Here is a 21,339-nt window from a genome sequence, read left to right as displayed (position 1 = left end):
GAGACAGGAACCCCTGGACAAAGCTACCAAACTGTATATAAAGTAAGTAAAACTACCTCGATCAGCTGCAACAGTACTTTTAAGGATCTGAATACTTCTAACACTGCATTAAATACAGTCTTGACATGGAGAAGAAACTCCTTCATAACTATGACTAAGCATTCAGTAATAGGCCTCACTGCTGTGGATGAAGTGTATTTCCTTTTCCTGTGAATAACTGGAAGACAAAGATTAAAGGGTTGTGGTGCTCAAAGTGCCCAAAAAAAAAAAAAAAAACATTTTAAAAACTCAGCAGCAATGTCTCTTTCCAGAAATCATGATCAAGATAATCCACAGACCTTGTTGTGAGCAGTTTCATGTAGGAACTATAAGTTTCTACATGAAACTGCTCACAACAAGGTCTGTGGATATACATCTATATCCATTGTAATTCCATTTTTATTAGGGGAGGTAAGAGGAAAAATATGTATTTTTGATTTTGGGGTGAACTGTCCCTTTAAAGAGCGAGGACTTTTTCTTGACTCACTTTTTGCATAAACATTCAGTGAATTCAGGGAAAACCCTCCTTTTATGCAGCAACAAGATGGGTTTATAGCAGTGACTCGTCCCACCCCCTCCTTTTCCAACCCGACTCTTCACTGTTCTGACTGTAAAACCTACAGCAGGACTGCGACAAGCTCAGGCAGGTCTTTAGGGAGTAGAGGAGGTCACACGTTTCTGTCATCCATGTCAGTCTGTAACAGAGATAAATCCACAAGGGCATTACATGTGTACACAGCGGCAGCCTTCTGTTCACTATTCTAACTTACGGCCTCGGGGGAAGTTACGTTCTCCCCGTCTCAACTCTTCTGAGAACTTGCATCATATGTTTCTGTCCTTGAGATGAACATTTCAGGGTCTGCAGGCGTCAGCATGTACGCACTTTCTCCTTTAGTCTTTCCATTAAGTGTATGCCAGTCACTTTTTTGGGGACTCGATGCTGTTGTCTGCTGGCACTGTGGCTCTTCTCTGCTGATTGCTTAATTCACTCTCATGCAAGTGTTTCCGTATGTCTCCTCCGGAGTTTAAGTTCAGTTTGGTTTCTTTTTTGTCTTTGTTTAGCACCTTTTAAACTCTCCTTACCTTTTCCCTGACTCATCATTTTGGCAATTTAACAAACTATAAATCTGCCAAGAACCCAAAATACAAGAAAAATGACACAGGCGCCTATAAAAATGTACAAATATTTAATGATAATCACTCAAAACATTACTATAGAACTGTTCTACAGTTCAAGGTTAAAAAAAAATATTGTTACACTTTTTATACTCACAAATACATCAAAAAAATGTATGAAATACAACTGTAATGCAGTCTATTTACATGTAAAGTGATTTTATCCCAAATCCTTAAAGTTTTTTTTTTGTGACTTTATCAACCTCGCAGAGTTGTCAGTGTGTCCATTACAAACAATAACAAGCAGCACAAATGTTGTGGGACAAGCAGCTTTCATACCCGCAAAAACTGATGCAATAGTACAGCGAGCAAGTGTTTGTCTCTGTGATATGACTCAGTATTCAGTTTGATGAAGAATTTAAAAGGCAAATACAGAACGTTTTGTATTTGCTTACATACAAAATTAAACAAATACAGAACATGTTGCCAATGCGCTTGTGACACTTGAAAGCAACACAACGTCTGCTCTTGCTACACGATGCATATGTCAACAAGTTGCAAGCAGCCGAACCAAAGCGATGTTTCCTTTACAGACTATTTCTTTTGAATAGTGTTGAGAGGCCTGAAGAGGTAAAACTATCCAGTATTTCACCATAAAAAAAGCAAAACTTAGTGAAACTCAAAAATAAACAGAATTTGTGTAGAAGCCATTTCACTATTTGATTATTATTATCAGTAGTTATTTTGTTTATTGCATGATTAAACCTGCTAAAAGCTGAATCCGTTTGGAAAAATGAACATTTCCTATGCCTGTGTACAACATCTCTTTTATGGTGCATCAGTGGCTTTTAGTGAGGTAAAAATCTGATTCAAGTTAACAAAAGGCCTCTGCACTTGGTGTAGCAGAAACATGGTTTTTCTTCTCTCCCATCATGGTAATCATCTCAGGACCCCGTAGATTTATCTCGTGACCCTTTAGGGGTTTCCTGACCCCCAAGTTGGGAATCGCTTTTATATTTTTTTAAATTTTATATTTATAAGTGCTGTAACTAACAGTTATTTTCATGATCAATCCATCTGATGGTTATTTGTTTTGATTAGTCTTTGAAATGTCAGAAAATAGTGAAAAAAATGCCCATCATAACTTCCCAGAGCCAAAGAGGCATCTTCAAATGTCCAAAACCCACACATTTTCAGTTTACAAACATTTATGACAAATAAAAGTAGCACATCCTCTCATTTGAGAAGCTGAAACCAGAGAATGTTTGGCATTTTTTCACTATTTCTGCTTGAAAAATGACTAAAAACGATGAATCAATTTTCATACTTATTTTGCTGTCGGTTGACTAATAGTTTCAGCTCTATGTGTGACGCTGTCAAACAAGTTTGAAGCTTCACCCCTGGAGGCCTGACTGGTGGCTGTTTGAGTGGTAACAGTTTCTTTTGACAGTTTAAGCAATTTCTTTATCATTTTCTTATAGGGAATGTCCTGGAAAGAACTTAAATTACACATTTCTAATTGCTTGTGTAGAGTCTTTTAGTGAGCGCACAAAAACATGCAAAATGTGAAGTTTTTCTCCAGGGAAGCATATAATTCAACATTTATTAAGAAGTTTCCATAATGAATGAATGTTTTTATATTATACTTGGGTTTAAATGGAGTTCTCTGAAAATCAACAACTGCTCCTAAACTCAGAACAAGAAACTCAAATCTACATGTCTATATCTATTAAACTATAATAACTATCTCAGAACATCTATTTCCACTATTATTAGTACCAAATTATTTAGTTCTCTCTTTGAAACTTTGTAGCGAATCTTTTGGAAATCACAGGCTAAAATAAACCATTACCAACTGGAGCTGAAGATGGTTTTATGATGAAAACGGTCATTTTTTGCACATTTTTTCATTCTTTCTTGTGAAATAATTGATCCTTTTTTCATCAGATTTGCCTCTTCTTGTTCGTTGTCAGTTCACAGGCCTTGTTTCTCATATAACAGGCCTATAGCTTCCAAGAATATATTGTCATATCAGGGTTAAAATGGTGGAGGCAAATGCTCTATGCGCTCTCATGACGGTGTGACTTTTAAAAAGCATTCTGGGAAATGTGGAAAAATCCCTTTTTTAAAGTAAAATTAGCAGGGTCAGCTGACATAAACACACAGACACGCTGAGCTCCACGCATTAATAATATCACACGGTATCTGATAGACTCATTATTCCCTTTGAAGCGATTTATTGTTACTTAAAAGTGCAGTTCAGTCGATGACTAATCTATCACAGCGAGTGCTTCGAGACGCTCCAGTTGACTGAGAATCTTTCTTTGAGATGTCTTCATTAGGACAGAGCTCCAGCAGCTTTACAACTGTAAGACCACCTGCAGACAGTGAACAATAGATGCTCCCCTCCTCCGATACACTGGAAAAATAGGTCTAACTGCCTTCTTCTTTTGTCCCATCTGTCACCAGTGTGTGAGTCTCTATGTTGGGGGTGGTGGTGGCTGGATGTGAAAAGCAGCAGGCGGCGACATGTTGGCCTCCATCTCTGGGGAAGCACACTGGGGTTTGTTCTCACACGTTCTGAGTGTTGATGAGATTCAAGAAATACTTTGACATTTTGGGAAATACGCTTTTTACGCTTTCTTGCAGAGAATTAGATGAGAAGATTGATACCACTCTCATGTTTGCCCAAAATGGAGCTACAGCCAGCAGCCGGTTAGCTTAGCTTAGCATAAAGACTGGAAACAGGGGGAAACAGCTAGCCTGGCTCGGTCCAAAGGAAATCTGTCTACCAGCCAGCGGTGGAGGAAGACGTATTCAGATATTTTACTTGAGTAAAAGTAGAACTACTACAGTGTAAAAATCCTCTGTTACAAGTAAAAGCCTCACTTAAGTAAAAGTACAAAAGTATTAGCATCAAAATATACTTAAAGTATCAAAAGTAAAAGTACTCATTATGCAGAATGGCCCATGCTGGGTAGCTTAATCTATAATACACCATAATTTATTAGTTGATTTATATTTTATATTAATAATCTGAATCTGCAAAGAAACTTAAGTTATCAAATAAATGTAAAAGGAGTAAAAAGAGCAATATTTGCCTCCACAGTGTAGTATCATTAGTTTCAGTCCTGCACAAAATAATTCTAAATAAGCTCCACCTACTACACAGTAGTAGTAGTATTAATAATCTAATGATATAATATATAATAGTATACCATTTTTCTGCACTGAGTGCTTTTACTTTTAATACTTTAAGTACATCTTCCTGATTATACTAACATACTTGTACTTAAGTAAGATGCAGTAACATATAGCCTAACTCCAAACACAAATCCAGAAACTACAGGAAACATGACTAATCTCAGATGTCCTGTTGAGGCAGGAGTTGCCCATAAACAAGTTGACTTCTAGGACAAACTCTTCTCTCCAGGTAAACGGCGACTGTGTGTAAACTTTGATCTGGGCAATGCTTTTTAATCCAACCTCGTTTAAACTGCAGGCAGCTTTGGGCACGTTTTAATACCCACCCACTTGAAATATTATAATTTGAAAGGAAAACTACTGGAAGATGCTGTAATGCAGTTAAAAACCCCAAGAATTTCCTTTATGTGTTGCTGCCCCTCAAATTCAGGGTGCTGTAGCGTGTTCAGAAATCTCTGAAGCCTCTGTTTGTTTGCTCTTTTGTATTCACCCTTAATAACTAATACTCTTAGCCAATTCTTGTGGATTATTATCATATTCTAAAATGACTGAGTACTACTGGTCTACTGTCAGACATGTTCAGTGTAACAAACTGGACTAAATGGTCTGTTGTGCCACCTGCTGGTGATTCTGAAAACTAGGAAGAATAATAAATAACAACATATAATACTGGTAATAATTTGATATGAGATGAGATGTTTAAAGCAAAAAACAAAAACAAATTATTACCTGAAAATGTGCAGGTTTGGTTGTTTATGTTAACATCAGGTGATTTAACATAAACGGTATTATACCATACATACTTATTAACCTCTAAATCCACTTTGGTACTTACACTTACTTTAGCTTTTATGCTTATATCCACTTTGTACTTAATTTATCTTGCCTGTATTATATTTTGATTTGCTAAATACTTCTATTCCTGTGCGCACTGACGTGATAGTGAGCAGCTGTAACGAAAGAGTTTCACCTCGGGAATCAATCAAGTATTTCTGATTCTGATTAAATTAAATATGTTAAAACGTTTGTGTGTTTCTGTATGTCGGACTTAATTCTGAGGGAAATTCATTAAAATGTTGTTTAACTATTACTTAATTTAAGAAAATATACAGTTGTATATAATTGAATGTGTTTTATTTTTGTTAAATATTGCAGATTTTTATTGTAGAGCTGGAACGATTTGTCGATTAATCAGTTAGTTGATCATCAGAAAATGAATCTGCAACTGTTTTGATTGATCATTTAAGTCATTTATCAATAACAAATGTCAGACAGTCACTTGTTCCATTTCCTGACAATTTTCAAACAAAACAATTAATTGATTAGTTGAGAAAATAATTAACAGCTTAATCAATAATGAAAATAATTGTTATTTGCAGCCCTGTATTATTGTGGAACATTTTGAAGTTGTGTACACTTAAAGCATTTAAGGAATAAAAAAATAAATAATGAATAGTTGCTAACTGAATGCAAAGGTAGCCTTAACAGAACTGTATGTCAGCACATTAAATGCCTGTAGCTAAAAACAGCAAATTATTTTTAATGATCAGATCAGAGTTATATGAGTTATATTAAATTACACAGTTACATTTTTTCAGAAAACTTACCAACTGAAGTCACATCATCTATTAGTAGTACTGATGCAAAGATGCAAAACTTTTTTCACACATTTTTCGGATATAAAATAGGTTTACCCTCTGCTAGTTCTTTGTCAATGTGTGTCTTTTTATATATAATGTAACTTTGAAGGTAACTGAGGGGAAATTTATAGGAAATAGTGGGTAAATATCAGGGTTTAAGATAAATGTTCTGTGTTCCCAGTACTGGACAGAGGTGGAAGAAGTATTCAAACCACTTAAGTAAACGTAGTAACACCACAGTATAAAAATACTCCGTTACGTAAGTTTTTTCCATTACGTATTACATAAGTAAAAGTCCTACATTCAAAATTTCAGTCCTCAAATATCAGCAACAAAATATACTTAAAGTTTCCAAAGTAAAAGTATGGCTACTGTCAAAGTTATTACTATATTAGTGTTTATTATATTATTGATGCATTAATATATAAGCAGTACTTTAATGTTGTTGTTGGAGGAGGTGGAGCTAATGTTATGTAACTACTTCACACAATCTGTAACAATGGATCATATTTTCTAAAGTGATAATATGTTTTGTTTGTAAAATCTTAATTTGAAGAGTAGCTGGAAACTATAGCTCTTATTTAAATGTAGTGGAGTAGAAGTATAAAGTCGCAGAAAATGGAAATGCCCAAGTAAAGTACAAGTACCTCAAAATTATACAGTACTTGAGTAAATGTACTTAGTTACTTTCCACCTCTGGTACTGGAGATTGTCTAACGGCCTTCTGGGAAATTATAAATATATACTGTATATGCAAGTTGAATTTTCCCCACTTTTTGATCAGTTATAGTTCTTTAAAAACATCACTTACCTCAAACACAGACACACACACACAAATGAATGCTACAAATGTGACTGTGAGATGTATTTACAGTAAATGTTTTACATGGTCACCATGCTAAAACAAAACATACAATAAAATTTACATTTTACATACAACAAAATTGTACACGTCTGCATGATTCATGTCTCTTTAGGTTGAGTTAAACAGTATTTAAACAATGTGGGAACTAAAAAAATGTAAAACAACATGTTGTCTCCATATCTTAAAAGAATAGTTAAACATTTTGGTTCTTATTCACTTTCTTGCCAAGAGCTAGATAAGAAGATTGATATCACTCCTACGTCTATACGGTAAATATGAAGCTACAGCCAGCTGCTGGTTAGCGTAGCTTAGCATAAAGACTGAAAACAGGGGGAAACAGCTAGCCTGGCTCTGTCCAGTGAAATAAATCTGCCTAAAGACATGTCTAAAACCACATTTTTTTGTATGGATTAAACAAATAATAAAATATAATGTGTTAATTAGTGAGCTTTAGAGGTGCTGGTAGTTAGATTTTGTTACCTCTGGACAGAGCCAAGCAAGCTGTTTCCCCCTGTTTCTAGTCTCTATGCTAAGCTAAGCTAACCATCAATCTTCTCATCTAACTCTTCGGCACGAATAAGCGTATTTCCCAAAAATATCAAACTAAAAAAATACACTTTAAAATACACCAAATGTTCTGGGTTTCAAAGCAACAATTTGGAGGTAGACACGCATCCTAAAAGTCAAATGAATAAAAGCATGAGTTCTCCGTTCTGGACAAGGTGAGGGTTCGTCTCCCACCTGACACGAGGAGGGGCCGTAGTACATAGTTGGCAGTTGATACAAAACATCATCAGTGCAAACTAGACTTAACTTCGTCTCTAGAAGTTAAAACGCTTCTACTGCTAAGGCACCAGCAACGTTTAGTTGCAATTAATTAGTGCAGCTGTTGTAGAGCTGCACAATTATTCACTGTTTTATCATATCATGTCATTTTTGTTTAGTTTCTGCCATCTATGATGTCTTTAGGAGGAGCGTAGTTATTCGCACATCACGTGTGGATGAAAGGCTGTTGGAAATCAGCGTTGATGAAGAGAGTAACGGCTGCACGCTGACTCACAGAGAGCTTTAAAATAAAGAAAACTACAAGAAAAAAACAAGAGGCCCAAACTAAGAATATAAAATAAAACATTTCTTGTAATTTTAGATTGAGTCTTATTTAGGTATATATTATTTAGGTTTTGATATAACTTCTTGTTGATAGCTTTCCATAGTCTTAATGATAAAGACTGAAACGATTAGTTGATTAATCGATTAGTCTATTTTTTCAAGAAGAAAATGGTACAGTCACTGTTTCCTGTTATCAAAATGTGAGGATTTGCTGCTCTTTGCGGTTTTATATCATTATAAACTCAATACCGTGGGGTTTTAGACTGTTGGCTGAACAAAACAAGTCATCTGAAGAGGCTCTGGAACATTTCATGGGCATTTTTCACAGTTTTCCAACATTTTATGGACCAGAGCTGCAACAATTAGGTTATCGATAGACAAAAAATGTATGTCCAACTATTTTGATTATCGTTTAAGTAATCTTTTAAGTAAAAAGTCCAAACAGTCTCTTCTCAAATGTGAACATTTGCTCTTTTTTCTTGTCTTAACCTTTTAGTAAATTGAATATTTTTAGGTTTTGGACATTTCATGACATCACCTTGGGATCTAGGAAATTGTTTTGGGCATTTTTAACGGTTTTCTGCTGTTATTGAGAAAATAATTGGCAGATGAATCGATTATGAAAATAATCGTCAGTTGCAGCCTCTAATATGATCGGAGACTTTCTGGTGAAATACTTTTTGTCATGTGTAATGTTTCTTTTCATGTAATTTACAACAGTTTTTGGATATTTTTTAAGATATTTCTTGATCAAATTTGATGTATTAGTGTCTCTGTACTCCCACCCATTAGGACTGATGTACTTTAAATCTGTACTTGGTGAATTGTTAATCACTTTGAGACGTTTATCACCCTGGACACGTTGGATGGTTAACCCCACCTGTCATCACAGAGCCTGTCAGCCTATTGATACATACAGTATGTGTGTGGTAACCATTTTGAAACATTTGACCTGATGAAAATCCGACTGGGATCGAAACGTCGTCCATTTAAAAACATCTGGAGTGTGCAGGTGTTACTCTTTTCATCTTTGAAGTCAAAGCATTTTCTGAAGTTAAAAATAATGATAGATATCCTCATTCTATTGAACTCCTCATAATAACTGTGATCACAGTATCTAATATTGTTATCTTAATAATCATGCAGCCTAAATATGATGCCTTTTTGTTTCTGTGTTCTAACTTAATAAAAGAGACTAAATTCTTCTTCATGCAGTTATGTTTTCGCCTACACGTCCCTCAGTGGATAAAACTGCTTCAAAATGTGAATGTGAAATGATCATTTGCCGTCAAATATCCTGCACTCTCACCTCCTAATCCCCTGTGATCCACGCGGCTGTGGCTCAGCAGCATCCTACGTCTTAATGTGCGTCACTGAAGCAGCTTGCGTTGGCTGCAGCTCCCCGCCCTCCCCTCCTGCTGCCTGTCTGCCTGTCTGCCTGGCGAGGAGTCGCTCTCTGTTTTCAGTCTCTCGCTCTCTCTGTGCTCAAATGTTGGGGTCTCCCTCCAGTTTGGTGAGGTCGGTGGCCGTGCCCATGAACATGCTGCGTCCTCGCTCCAGCCGGCTCTTCTTGTCCGTGAGGCGGAAGGCCTCCATGAACTCGTCGGTGTCGATGCTGCCGTCCTGGTTCCTGTCTATGGTGACGGCCAGGTCGGAGATGGCCTCGTCCGTGATCTCCATCTTTAGGTAGACGCTCAGCAGCTTCCACGTCTGCCGGAAGTCCTCGATGGTGATGAAGCCTGGCGAGGTTAAAGGTTAAAGATGCAGGGTGGAAAAGAGGAGATTAGAGATGCGGTAAGAGGACGGATGGGAGAAAGAGGATAAAGAAACGGATACTGACAGAGGAAAAAGTCTGTGCATCACTGTGTGTGTGTGTGTGTGTGTGTGTGTGTGTGATCAGAGGTGGGGGATGGAGAGACCAGTAGATCAGTGGGTTAATCCTCGTTTTAACTGGGAGGATTCAGGAGGCAGTAACATACTGTGGCCTCTTTTGCACACTACAGCTGATAGACCTTTCTATCTGGACACAACAAACACTTTGCAGAGCCCTGACACACTTTATACCTCCACAGACTCTGTGGAGGTATAAAGTCCATAGTCTCCCGTTGGATTTTTTTCAAACATAATTGTGGATTTATTGCATTCTGGTGCAGGTTAATGTATCTCTGCTTCCTTGTGATGCACAGATGTGGAATACCAACCTATATCTTATTAAGAGCGTATTTCATCATCATTACATTACATTCACGATGTTAAATTAAAGACATTTAATTGCAGTTTGAATCATAAGCGACAAATTAAAAAAAGAAAGGTCGAAATTGAAGCAGCAGAGGTCGAGATATTCTGAGGTTTAGTCGGTCAAGCTCCAAAAATACTGGATCCTTCACTTCCCATAATGCAACTTGATACCGTAGCATCTTTCATTGGACAGAAAATTTATCTGCAACTATTTTGAAAAATCAATTAATCATTTAAGTCAACCCTGTGGTTGCAGCTTCTTCAGTGTGAGGCTTTTGTCTGTTTTATATGATTGTAAATTTTATATTTTGAGGGTTTTGGACTGTTGGTCGGACAAAAGGAGACATTTGGGCATTTGTCCACTTGGGCTCAGGGAAGCTGTGACTCTTTTCTATAGACCAAACGATTGTTCGAGAAAGTAATTGCCAGATTAATTGATAAAGAAAATAATCATTAGCAGTTCTTCTCCAGAACCATAGAAGACATTAGAGAGTATTACTCCTCACGACGAATATATTTAACTTTATGTGTAAAATCGGTGGAGTTGGAATCAGTGGATAATGTGCTGGGGTTTTTTTTGTGTCTCCTGTTTTCCTTTATTTTGTTTGTATTTATTTGTATTTTCTTCAGCCAGTTCTTGTTTATACATTAGTTTTTTATTCTTGATTCTTGATTTTCCACATCTGTTATTTGTTGTGATGTTGTTTGTAAAGTGCAAATAAACTAAAATAAACCAAACTATCTTCAACAATTGCTTTTTTCCTATATGATTATTAGATGTTAAGATGTGCAAAAAGTTAAGTCTTAAAAAAATCAGATAGATTCCTGGGGAACTGGTGGTAAAACCTGATATTTCTTGGCATTTCTGATATGGATATACATCTTTACCTGATGTCATGTCACTCATGTTTCCCCAGTTAGAAAAATACACCAGCAAATAACAAAATAGACCCAGAAACATAAGGTAGAGGGACATTTTAAGGGGGATTTTCACTTTAAGAGGCAAGAGAACAACAAAACATGCTGTCCATTATAAAGAGAAAGAAGCCAGTGGTGTTTATAGATGTTCACAGTATACATGAAACTTGTTTCAGTGATGAATAAATTGTTTTACCTGAGTTGTCTGTGTCTACGATTCTGAAGATGGTCTCCAAGGTGGAGCGGTGGCGATACAAAGTCTCAAGCAGACTCTGGTCAATGTGCTGCGAGAGGAGAAGTGATGAAAACCAAGTGACGGGGAGCTCTCAGTTTTATGTAAACAGCATTTAAGAATATGACACAGCAGAAGTTAGAGTGAGTCTGTTTCAGCAGTTTATACAGTATCCTTAAATGAATACAAATCAGATAATCAGACCCTAGTATTTCTGCGTCCTTACGTCCGTGTTGGGTCCTTTGATGGCGAGCTCGTTGAACCACTCGTGGTAGTCGATCATGCCGTCGCTGGTCTTGGAGGTGACCAGCTGACAGCACAGCATCCGCCAGGGCAGCCCGAGGTGCATCACACTCTCCACCGCAGAGGCCCAGTCGCTCAGAGACACAAACCCTGATGGATGTGGACATTTTACCTGATTTTATCTGATTTCTATTATAACATTAGATTTCAGCTAAATTCTCAGCCAGTGCTGCATTTTCTTCCTTTTTTTGGGGGGGCCCATGGCTTCCCCACACAGTCCAATCAGGTCAATGAATGACTCCAAAAATCAACTCCAAATGCATCCAGAGTAGAGCCCAACTAATAAATCAAAAGGACAATATTATTGCTCAATATCTGCTTATATTTTAGTATTGGCACATCTACTAAATGAAAGAGATTGCAATATAGAAAAGATATGTTTGAGGTAATTTAGAAACAGTGTCGCCTTTACGCCCTTGCATTGTTTGTAACGAGCACTGACAAGTTTTATTTTTAAGGTTACTTTTATTGTCTCCCATAAGAGAAAATGGTCTTGGATTAAGAGAATTGCTGCATCAAAACCAATAAAACACACGTGCAAACACTGGCCTGAGATACTTTTCAACTGCAATACGTCCCACTCAGTACATATCTTGGTCACAAGCCTTTAATAACCAAATGTGTGTGTATATATATATAGTCTGATATGTCGTTATCAGATTTTTAAAATCTTAAATGTTGATAACAGTATCAACCTCAAAAGTTCAAAAATCGGTCAAGCTCTGAGCCAAAGCATTGTCTTTTTCAATATATCAGCGTTCACTCTGTTAGACGATGAACAAGTTACATTTTATATCTTTTCCATGATCAAAAAATACAATGTGTTTATTTTGTGTTTAATACTTCAAAATCAAAATGGTTTATAGGGACAATCAGCCAGCGAAGAGTAAACTACGAAGATAACATCAAAACTTCTTCCTTTGAATCTTTTGACCAACATGTCTCATTGTAACGTCAAGTCAGATATTACACACACACACAAGCAACTCCTTCAGCTGATAAAGACCGTGAGACGCAGTTGAAAAATGTGATACAGTAAGTAGACTAAAGGTCAAGGCCCTATAAGATTTGAACTACTATTTCTACAGTCCAGAATAACATTTAAAGCACAGCAAAGAAACATTTCTTTGGAGTTGATTAGTAAAGTGACTAAGGATTTTAAGAGAGAGCTTCCCCTGCAAGCAAAAATGTAAGTAAATCTGTAGTAAAATAACTAAAAGTGAGGAGACAGAAAATTACATAATCCCTTATTTACTTATTATGTACTTGAGAAACAAGGACGTTGGCTAAATTAAAGTAAATCACTGAACAACAACAACAGTGTTAGCTGTAGTTTCTGTGAAACTGTCAAATGTTCTGGGATGGACTTTTGGTCGGCACACATGTTTTTATCTGAATGGGGATTAAAATACAAAAGCGTGAGCTCACATTTCTCCCTAGCCAGACATTGCCCTTTGAGAATCACAACGGAAAGGGGAAGTACACGGAAGATCTGTAATGAAATTAAGTGACACCTGATCTGTTGAGGACTGAACTGGTTCATGAAAGGCAGGCTGTGTTCACCTGTGTTCTCGCTGTCGAGCTTTTTGAAGGCACAGACGAGGTCAGATTTGTGCGCAAACAGCTGCTCCCGCAGGACTTTGAGGGCCGAGCGCTCGGTTCGCCCAACACTGCAGACAAGACAACAACAAATATAACAGATAATAGGCACAATTAAAGGCAGAGCAGTGTTGTTTTACACAATAGTTATCTAAAAAGACAAAACGGGTCTTTGCTATTAAACAGAACTTCATGTCTAGGAAGTTCTTGTCTAATGCAGTAATGATTGCAAAAGTACGAAAATAATTCTGTATTCTTGGACTATTCATGGTGCTGAAACGATTAGCTAATTGACAGGAAGCTAATTTGACAACAATTTTGATAAACTAAAATTTCTTTGAAAGATTAATTGATTGATGTTTTGGGGAAATAATCGCATTCGCTTTCTTGCCGAGAGTTACGTGAGATGATTGACACCACTCTCATGTCTGTACGTTAAATATGAAGCTACAGCCAGCAGACGTTAGCTTAGCTTAGCACAAAGAATGGCTCTGTCCAAAGGTAAACAATACAGGTAAACAAACAACATCTAAAGTGTTAATTAATGAGATTTAGAAGTTCTGGTAGTGGGATTTTGTTACTTTAGGACAGAGCCAGGCTAGCTGTTTCCCCCTGTTTCCAGTCTTTATGCTAAGCTAAGCTAAGCAGCTGCTAGCTGTAGCCTTATACTTGATGGACAGATATGAGAGTGGTATCAAGCTTCTCATCTAACTCTCTATAAGAAAGCTAATAAGCATATTTAACAAAATGTCGAATTTTTGCTTTAAGCTTTTTTTTAATTCCAGTCTCTCAAGTTGCTCATTTTCTCTCTATAAGTGTACAGTGCAGATGTGGGGGCTCTGAACTGTGTGTTGGACAAAAGAAGTCATTTGAGGATGTTACCTTGAGCTCTGGGAAAGTGTAACAGGCATGTTTTAGTTTTATAGACAAAACAGTTAACTGATAAATCGCAAAAATAATCAACAGATAAACTAGTTGTAGCCCTCGTAGAAGGATTCACACTGTTGGGATGGATATCTTGTAGTTTTTTGCACCTTTGTCTCACGGTGAGCTCTCTGGTCATGCTGCTGGCCTGGTACTGAATCAAATAAGGCACAAGGTCTGGACCCAGCTTCACGTAGGCCCCCCTGTTGCTTCCCACATCGTAGTAATTGGAGGCAGAGAACAGAGTGAGGACCTGAGTGAAATGAAAGAAAGGGTTAATGTTTTAGTGCAGCTCCTCAGAGCGGAAGATTTAGAAACCACGTCAGTGATCTTAGTACGAAATTTAACTCATCTATTTAGCTGGAAGGTTTTTGCATTCAGGCAGTGAACTGTGAAATTACAGGGGCCTCTTTGGGCCGTCACTGTCTGAGCTCACCTTACGATTGTGGCAGAACTCATAACCGTCCTGTTTACACTCGTGGGAGCGGATGATGAGCTGCAGGTTGTGTCTGTTCAGGAAGTCCTCTGTGACATCGGGGCCCCAGTAGCAGCCTCCGCCACGCACCTCGTTGGGCACGCAGCCGTCCTGGGTCACCGGGTCGCTCCACAGCAGGTCCAGGATCTGGGGGCACACAGGAATGACGCGAGGGAGAGATTTAACTTTCAAGAATTGAAACTGAAACAGAACTTTGGAAAAGGACATGTTGTTGGGGGGGAGAGACATGGATACAGCAGTTGTCAAAACAATGTCACCACAAGGTCCATTAGTAGCTGTTCTGGAGATTTCGACCTCATCACATGGTCTTCCTGATGAGGAAAAAGCTACTGTTTCTGAGGTCAAGAATGAACTTTCAATCTTAACCTTTACAGCAACATCATCAACAAGTTCTTAAAGTGCTCAGAAACTTAAACATCTACAATTTCATGACAAGCAAACTCCAGCTGCTGAGGAAGATCATGTGATCGAAAGCTCCTATGGATGGTGACGCCGTCCTGTCGGTTGGTCGGGCCACCAGTTTCCTCCAGACTGAAATATTTCAACAACTGTTGGATGGATTTCCATTAAACTTGGTACAAACATTCACGGTGCCCAGAGGGTGACTCCTCGTGACTTTGGTGATCCCCCTGGCTTTTCCTCTAGCGCCACCATGAGGTTGACATTTGTAGTTTTGAGTGAAATGTTTCAACAACTGTTGGATGGATTGCCATGAAATTTGGTTCACACATTCATGTCCCCCTAAGGATGATTTGTCATAACTTTGGTGATCCCTTAACTTTCTATCTAGCGCCACCATCAGGTCAAATGTTTCATTTGTCCAGTACTTTGATTCGTGACCTACAAAACTAATGATATTAACATCAACCTCATCTGTACTTTGTATTTAGTGCTAATTAGCAAATGTTAGCATGCCAACACACTAAACTACAATGGTCACCATGGGAAACATTATACCTACCAGCATTCAGCATTCTGATGTTAGCATTTTGCTCAGAGCACCACTATGCCTAAGTAACTGTAGACTCTTAAGTCTTATTTGATATCAGCACAAATGGAAGTCTGCATAAGTCTGTTTAATGGTTGATGTTTCACTGGAAGAGCAAAAATAAATAATAAAATTTCTATAATTTCTCATTCTGAAGCTTAAATCGCTGCGATTAAAGCCTTTTAAATGTATAAAATAATGTCGTGTAATTGTGTAAGTGTTTTTCAGGATCTACTGTAACTTCTGTTTACAGAGGGTTTAATGCATACGAACACCTGAAAGCATCACTTTACATTTCAGACAATTCACTGACTATGTTACCCTGAGTTGTTTACAATGACTGAGCATGTTGGACCTGAACCATCAACAAGTACCAGAGCCAAATGAGAGCGTTGACTTCTACAGCCTGTGCTTAAGGTGGTGACGGCCAGACTGAAGTCACGGCAGAGGGATTAATGACGCGGTGGGTTACGGCATGTTCAGGCCCACGCAGGCGACAGACCACAGCACCTCCTCTGAGGTGTGTGTTGATCACTAATGGAGCGTTTATCGGGCTGTGACTCAGGACTGATTCAGTCCACTGGAATGGAGCCGAGGCACAAAGACTGTGACCTCTGACCAAAATAACTTAGTTTCCGCATGACGAAGTCACTTTAAGGCCCGAGAACAACAAACAAACAACAAACTCACTCACAGGACAGAAACAATAATGAATGGCGACCTTCATTCCTAAATGAGATGTCCATCATTTGAAAACAGTGACAGCTCCTCCAATAAAATTGCAGGTTAAAGGTCCCTGTGGGAAGTTTTGACCTGAACGATGGAGCTGTTTTTCCGATTTGTTTATCTCGTGATACACAGTGTTACCAAAGGTTTCTCACTATCCCACTGATCGACAGGTGGCGGTAACATGCCAAGATATTCTGCAATGTGCCAACAAAGGCAAGTAGAAGAAGAAGACTGCTAGCAAGTAGACATGGACGTAAACATGCTGGATTTAAAGTGAGGAAGGAAATGCAGTTCAATACGTTTGTTAGAGCTCAAAGATGCACTCTGCGTTTTGGCGACTAACACAAGAAAACTCCACAGGGCACCTTTAAGAAGATGTAACATTTGGAGCTGGAAGAATTGATTAATTACCTGATTAGTCGATCGACAGAAAATTAACCTGCAACTGCAATTTTGACTTTTCAAGCAAAAATGCCCTAAAAATTGCTGGTTCAAGCTTCTCAAATGTGAGGATTTGCAGTTTTCGTTTGTCTTATGTGATATTACACTGAATATCTTTGGTTGGACAAAATAAGCAATATGAGGATGCCACCTCGGGCTGTAGGACATTGTGATGGATATATTTCACCATTTTCTGACATTTTATAGACTAAGTCTATAAAAGTTATTTCTAAGTTATTAGAAAAAATCATCAGCAGCTTAATCAATGAGGAAAACGAGAGTTACAGTCCCAGTTATATTGTGCTGCACCTGAATGTTATTTTATAGTGTATGTAACACAAGAGTGGGTAAGAATCTAATTTAAAAGGAAACTGGTAATAAGTGTAATCTTATCGAAGCTAGTTGAGCATGAAAATGTATTCTTGACCTTGGAAACAGTCGTGATCTTCCTCAGTGGAAGAAAGCTCTTGAATTAAGATTTTTTTTTTGTCAAAGGAATCTCATCTCATTTACTTGCAGAGGACAGAATCAATCAATGATTTTACAAATACTGATGAAATCTGACTATTTACTGATGAAATACTGGAATTTAGGAGGTAACGTTTTGAGATATGGATAATTAATAATAATAATTAAGCCATTTGTTGTTTGTTGAATAGTTTAATCAAAGTGCCATTTGTAACTTTACATATTCTAAATACAAAACAATGTAACTGCATTCCATTGATTAGGCCTAACTAAAAAATAATAGTATTTTGATGATCTATATTTGGGAAAAACTGTGGAAAATTTAGAAGATAATTGAATCTGTGACAACAAATCTGAGTCTGTTCAAAAGTGTGGCATAAAGACAACTTGTTTTTTTTTTTCTTCATGGAAATGAATTTCCTGAACTGTGTATTGTCTCTTGTCTTTGCCTTTACGCACTGAATAAGACAAGATAATGTCACCAAAGGTGATTCAAAAACATGACTGCGTTCATCATGTTTTAGCAGATCCCTAAACATGTTCCATCTGTGTGTATGTCTCTGTGCATATATTTATAGATTTTTCTCTTGGTTTTGCCTCCTTTCATCATTATATTATTTTCTGTATGTATATTTGTTTATCTTTGTTGTAGCTCTTTGTGGTTGTTTTACTTTTGCTATTTTACTGCCTTTAAAGCACTTCTATCCAATAAAGTTTAGCGTTTATAGTACTGGAGTTGGGATCATGCAAAGAATGAGACTTTGGCAGCACCTGAAGATAACAAAACTTAAAGCAGAGAACACCAATCAGATGGGACAGAAATGTATCTCAAAGCATCTGAGCAAACACTCATGTTCAATACATCACCTGTCTCCACTCCTCGTTGTCATTGTCACTGTTGACGGAGTCAGAGGACACAGAGGACATGTCTTTCTCTGATTTGTTGGTCTCCAAGTTGAAAATGGACTGTCTCCTCTTGCGGCTCTCCAGCTCGTCCACCGCTTTGATCCGGTCGGAGAAGTCCTGCAGCGAGCGGTTCTGGAAGTTGTTGCGGGTCCCGAGGGGTTTGGGAAACGTGAGGGAGGTCCGACGCTGGAAGAGCCTGTTGGTGGACCAGACGTCCTCATCTATGTCCGAGTCGATGGAAATCCCCGCTGAGCTCTGGTATCTCTTCTTTGGAGGCCTCAGCGCTGAAACATACTGGGGGGAAAACACAGACGAGAGCACAGATTTCATTCAAACGTGTCTGTGTTTGATCCAGTATCGATGGAGGAGTTTATCACAGCTGCACATGTCGTGTCCTCACCTTGTGTCTGTCCACTCTGGCCAGGAGACTGAGGTCCGTGGTGTCGGAGATCCCTCCGTGCAGCACCAGCACCTTCTGGTCGATCACCGTCGCTAACGGCAACCAGCTGAAAATCTTCTGCAGCAGCTTCAGGATGCGTTTGCCGTGCATCTGAGGAGACACACAGGAAACTTTCTTCCTCCTCCTCCTCTTCTTCTTTTCCCCCCCAGTTTGTTTTTAACATTTAAGAGGGAGTACGCCATATAGCCTGTATTGAAGTTTGTACTCTTTTTCTTTTCTTTTTTTTGTTCTATTATTTCTTTGTCTTGAAATGAAGTTTGAATTCACACACTGACTTCAGTGAAAATGCAACATGTCCTGCCAGTTTGTCACCAACATTTACTTTTTTCTGCCAGTTTATATATTTGCCATGTAACAATGCAGCTTTTCATTTCTCACAGATGACCAAATTCATTTTTTGTGGATGTACTTTGTTTTTGTTGCTTTCTGTCATTATTTTTCCTTGACCTTCTCTGTTTTTTTGTCTATTTAAAATCTCAAACTGAAGCTTGACATGCCAACTTGTTGTCTTTTATCTGTTTGGAAATTTAATAAATAAAGTTAGGCGGGGGGAAAAAGGAAAACGTCAACTCACAATTTGAAACAAGGACAAAAAGTAATATTAATTGATAATAATTAAATACAGCAACTACCAGTCCAAGTCCCACTTCCAAAACTGGAATTAAATGAAACACATTATACAGAAAATTCAGTTTTCTAAAGTGGAAATTTTAACTTCTTTTGTTGATGAGAGTCCAGTATTTTCGATTTCCATTTTTTACTGTATTCTATGCATCTTAAGATACATTTTTGTCTCATTTTAGGGATGTTTTTTTTCAGTCCTTGTCTTTATTTGATATGTTGTTGCAGCTTGTGGCTCCAGTATGAAGATGCTGTTTCAGATTGGGAGTTTGATGCCTTTTCTAAGCAAATTAGTGCTGATAGCGTGAACAAAATCAGTCAGAAAGGACAGTAAATCTGAAAACATCCGGGACGTCTGACGGGTTTCCTTCGTGGGTCTTTGCACCACTTCGACCTCCCTGACTCATCAGAGTCAGATGTCCTGCAGGTTTTTAGCTGCGAGGAGGAGTGACCAGTGCTGGGAAGGAAGCTGGCCTGTATCAAGCTTTACTAGGAATGTGTGGGCGAAGGTGACTGAAATCATTTTAATTTGCTGCTCCAAAGATAGTAGGGATTAGGACACCTTTTGGCTGTGCTGGCTAGTTTGATAAGCAGGGATGAGGAGTTAATACCAAGCAGTAAACAAAAGTGTGTTGAGGCTTGTAGGCTTTCTTGTTCACATGATATAAACATACCTTGTATTTTGTCAACACCTCCTTTGTGAAGCCGTACCTGCATCAGCCAGAGAAACACGAGATAGCAGTTAGACATTGGGGTTTTTGATTATACCTGATGAATTTGGACAAGAACATGTGATTTCACTGTCACCGTCCCTAAGTTAGACTTTGTGTCACCTCAGGTTGACTATATGGTCCTCATGGTTTCCTCTGTTGAGGTAGACATCGCTCGGGTAGACGAGCAGGAATGAAAACAGGATGATGAGGATCTCAATGGAGTCTTTGCCTCGGTCTACAAAGTCTCCGTTAAACAGATAGGGCTTCTCCAAGGACGGCATGCCATTCTGTAAACAACAGCGAAATAAAGCCGCGTTAAAGGGTCATTCTGTAATCTAAATGTAAACAAATGATCGGCCACAGCACAGAGAGCGAAAACACGGCGAGCACGGATCCTGTTTCACTCACTAATTGGCTTGTGGAGACCCTACGCGTAGAAAAATGCAGCTTGTTGCAGCTAAACATCTTTGTTTTAACCAAAAACTAAAGTTTAGAAGGGAAACAATTAGTTGATTTGTCGATTAGTCGATCAACACATATTTAATCAGCAACTATTCTGATAGTCTTCAAGTTGTTTAAGCAAGACAAAATGTCAAACATTCTCTTATTTTAGCCTCTCAAATGTAAGAATTTGCTGTTTTTCTCCATTTCACACCATTTAAAAATTGAGTTTCTGGACTGGTCGGACACAACAAGACATTTGAAGGCGTCACCTTAGTGTTTTTTCACAACTTTTTTTTTTTTTGACATTGCATAAAATAATAAAATCAAAAAGAACATCCTCAGCTGTGGCTTTAAGTCTAAAGGCATTTGCGAAATGTTAAGATTTTAGAAGATGAGGTCCGGACCTTGTAGAAAATCAGCAGCAGGTCTTCCATTTGCCCGTGCAAATCACCTGTAATGAAGAGGATACATGTAAATTAATGAACACAGTTCGTTAATATCAACCAAGAGAAAGAAACACAGGAAGTGATTATCAAAAAAAAACATCTTGTGGGATGTACTGGAGCCTCTTGGGTTTAAGATTAGTCCTGACAATTGTTTTCTCATTTTCAACAATTTTGACTATAAAATATCAGCTATTTTATAAATGGGTAAACAATTATGGTTTATGAAATACAGAAAAATATACATCACAATTTACCAGAGCACAGTTTGACATGTAAACAGTCCAAACCCCCAACAGATTCAGTAAAGTATCTCCCACATAACAGGAGGTTAAGAAAACCAGCAAAACTATTTAGAAGCTGGAAACAGAGAGTTGTAGGCATTTTGTCACTAAAATGATAAATCGATTATCAGAATTGGTTCAGCTCTATTTAAAGATGC

General features: G+C 38.0%; 1 protein-coding gene across 1 annotated transcript in view; it reads right to left on the bottom strand.

Annotated features, from left to right (window-relative positions):
* Positions 1-6,836: 6,836 nt before the first annotated feature.
* ppef2a (protein phosphatase with EF-hand domain 2a) overlaps positions 6,837-21,339 on the bottom strand; it is a 19,794-nt gene continuing 5,291 nt past the window's right edge. Inside the window, exons 8-18 of the mRNA XM_044195387.1 lie at positions 20,859-20,905; positions 20,131-20,297; positions 19,972-20,008; positions 18,617-18,766; positions 18,178-18,510; positions 14,625-14,810; positions 14,299-14,441; positions 13,229-13,335; positions 11,589-11,755; positions 11,327-11,414; positions 6,837-9,713 (exon numbers count right to left, since the gene is read on the bottom strand). Coding sequence (XP_044051322.1) covers positions 9,460-9,713; positions 11,327-11,414; positions 11,589-11,755; positions 13,229-13,335; positions 14,299-14,441; positions 14,625-14,810; positions 18,178-18,510; positions 18,617-18,766; positions 19,972-20,008; positions 20,131-20,297; positions 20,859-20,905 — 1,679 coding nt within the window. The 3' untranslated portion in view covers positions 6,837-9,459. The remainder of the gene's footprint in view (positions 9,714-11,326; positions 11,415-11,588; positions 11,756-13,228; positions 13,336-14,298; positions 14,442-14,624; positions 14,811-18,177; positions 18,511-18,616; positions 18,767-19,971; positions 20,009-20,130; positions 20,298-20,858; positions 20,906-21,339) is intronic.

The sequence above is a fragment of the Siniperca chuatsi genome, linkage group LG5 (genome assembly GCF_020085105.1).
Source record: "Siniperca chuatsi isolate FFG_IHB_CAS linkage group LG5, ASM2008510v1, whole genome shotgun sequence".
Lineage (NCBI taxonomy): Eukaryota > Metazoa > Chordata > Actinopteri > Centrarchiformes > Sinipercidae > Siniperca > Siniperca chuatsi.
Note: the sequence above shows the minus strand (reverse complement) of the source record. Positions and strands in the feature narration are given on the sequence as shown.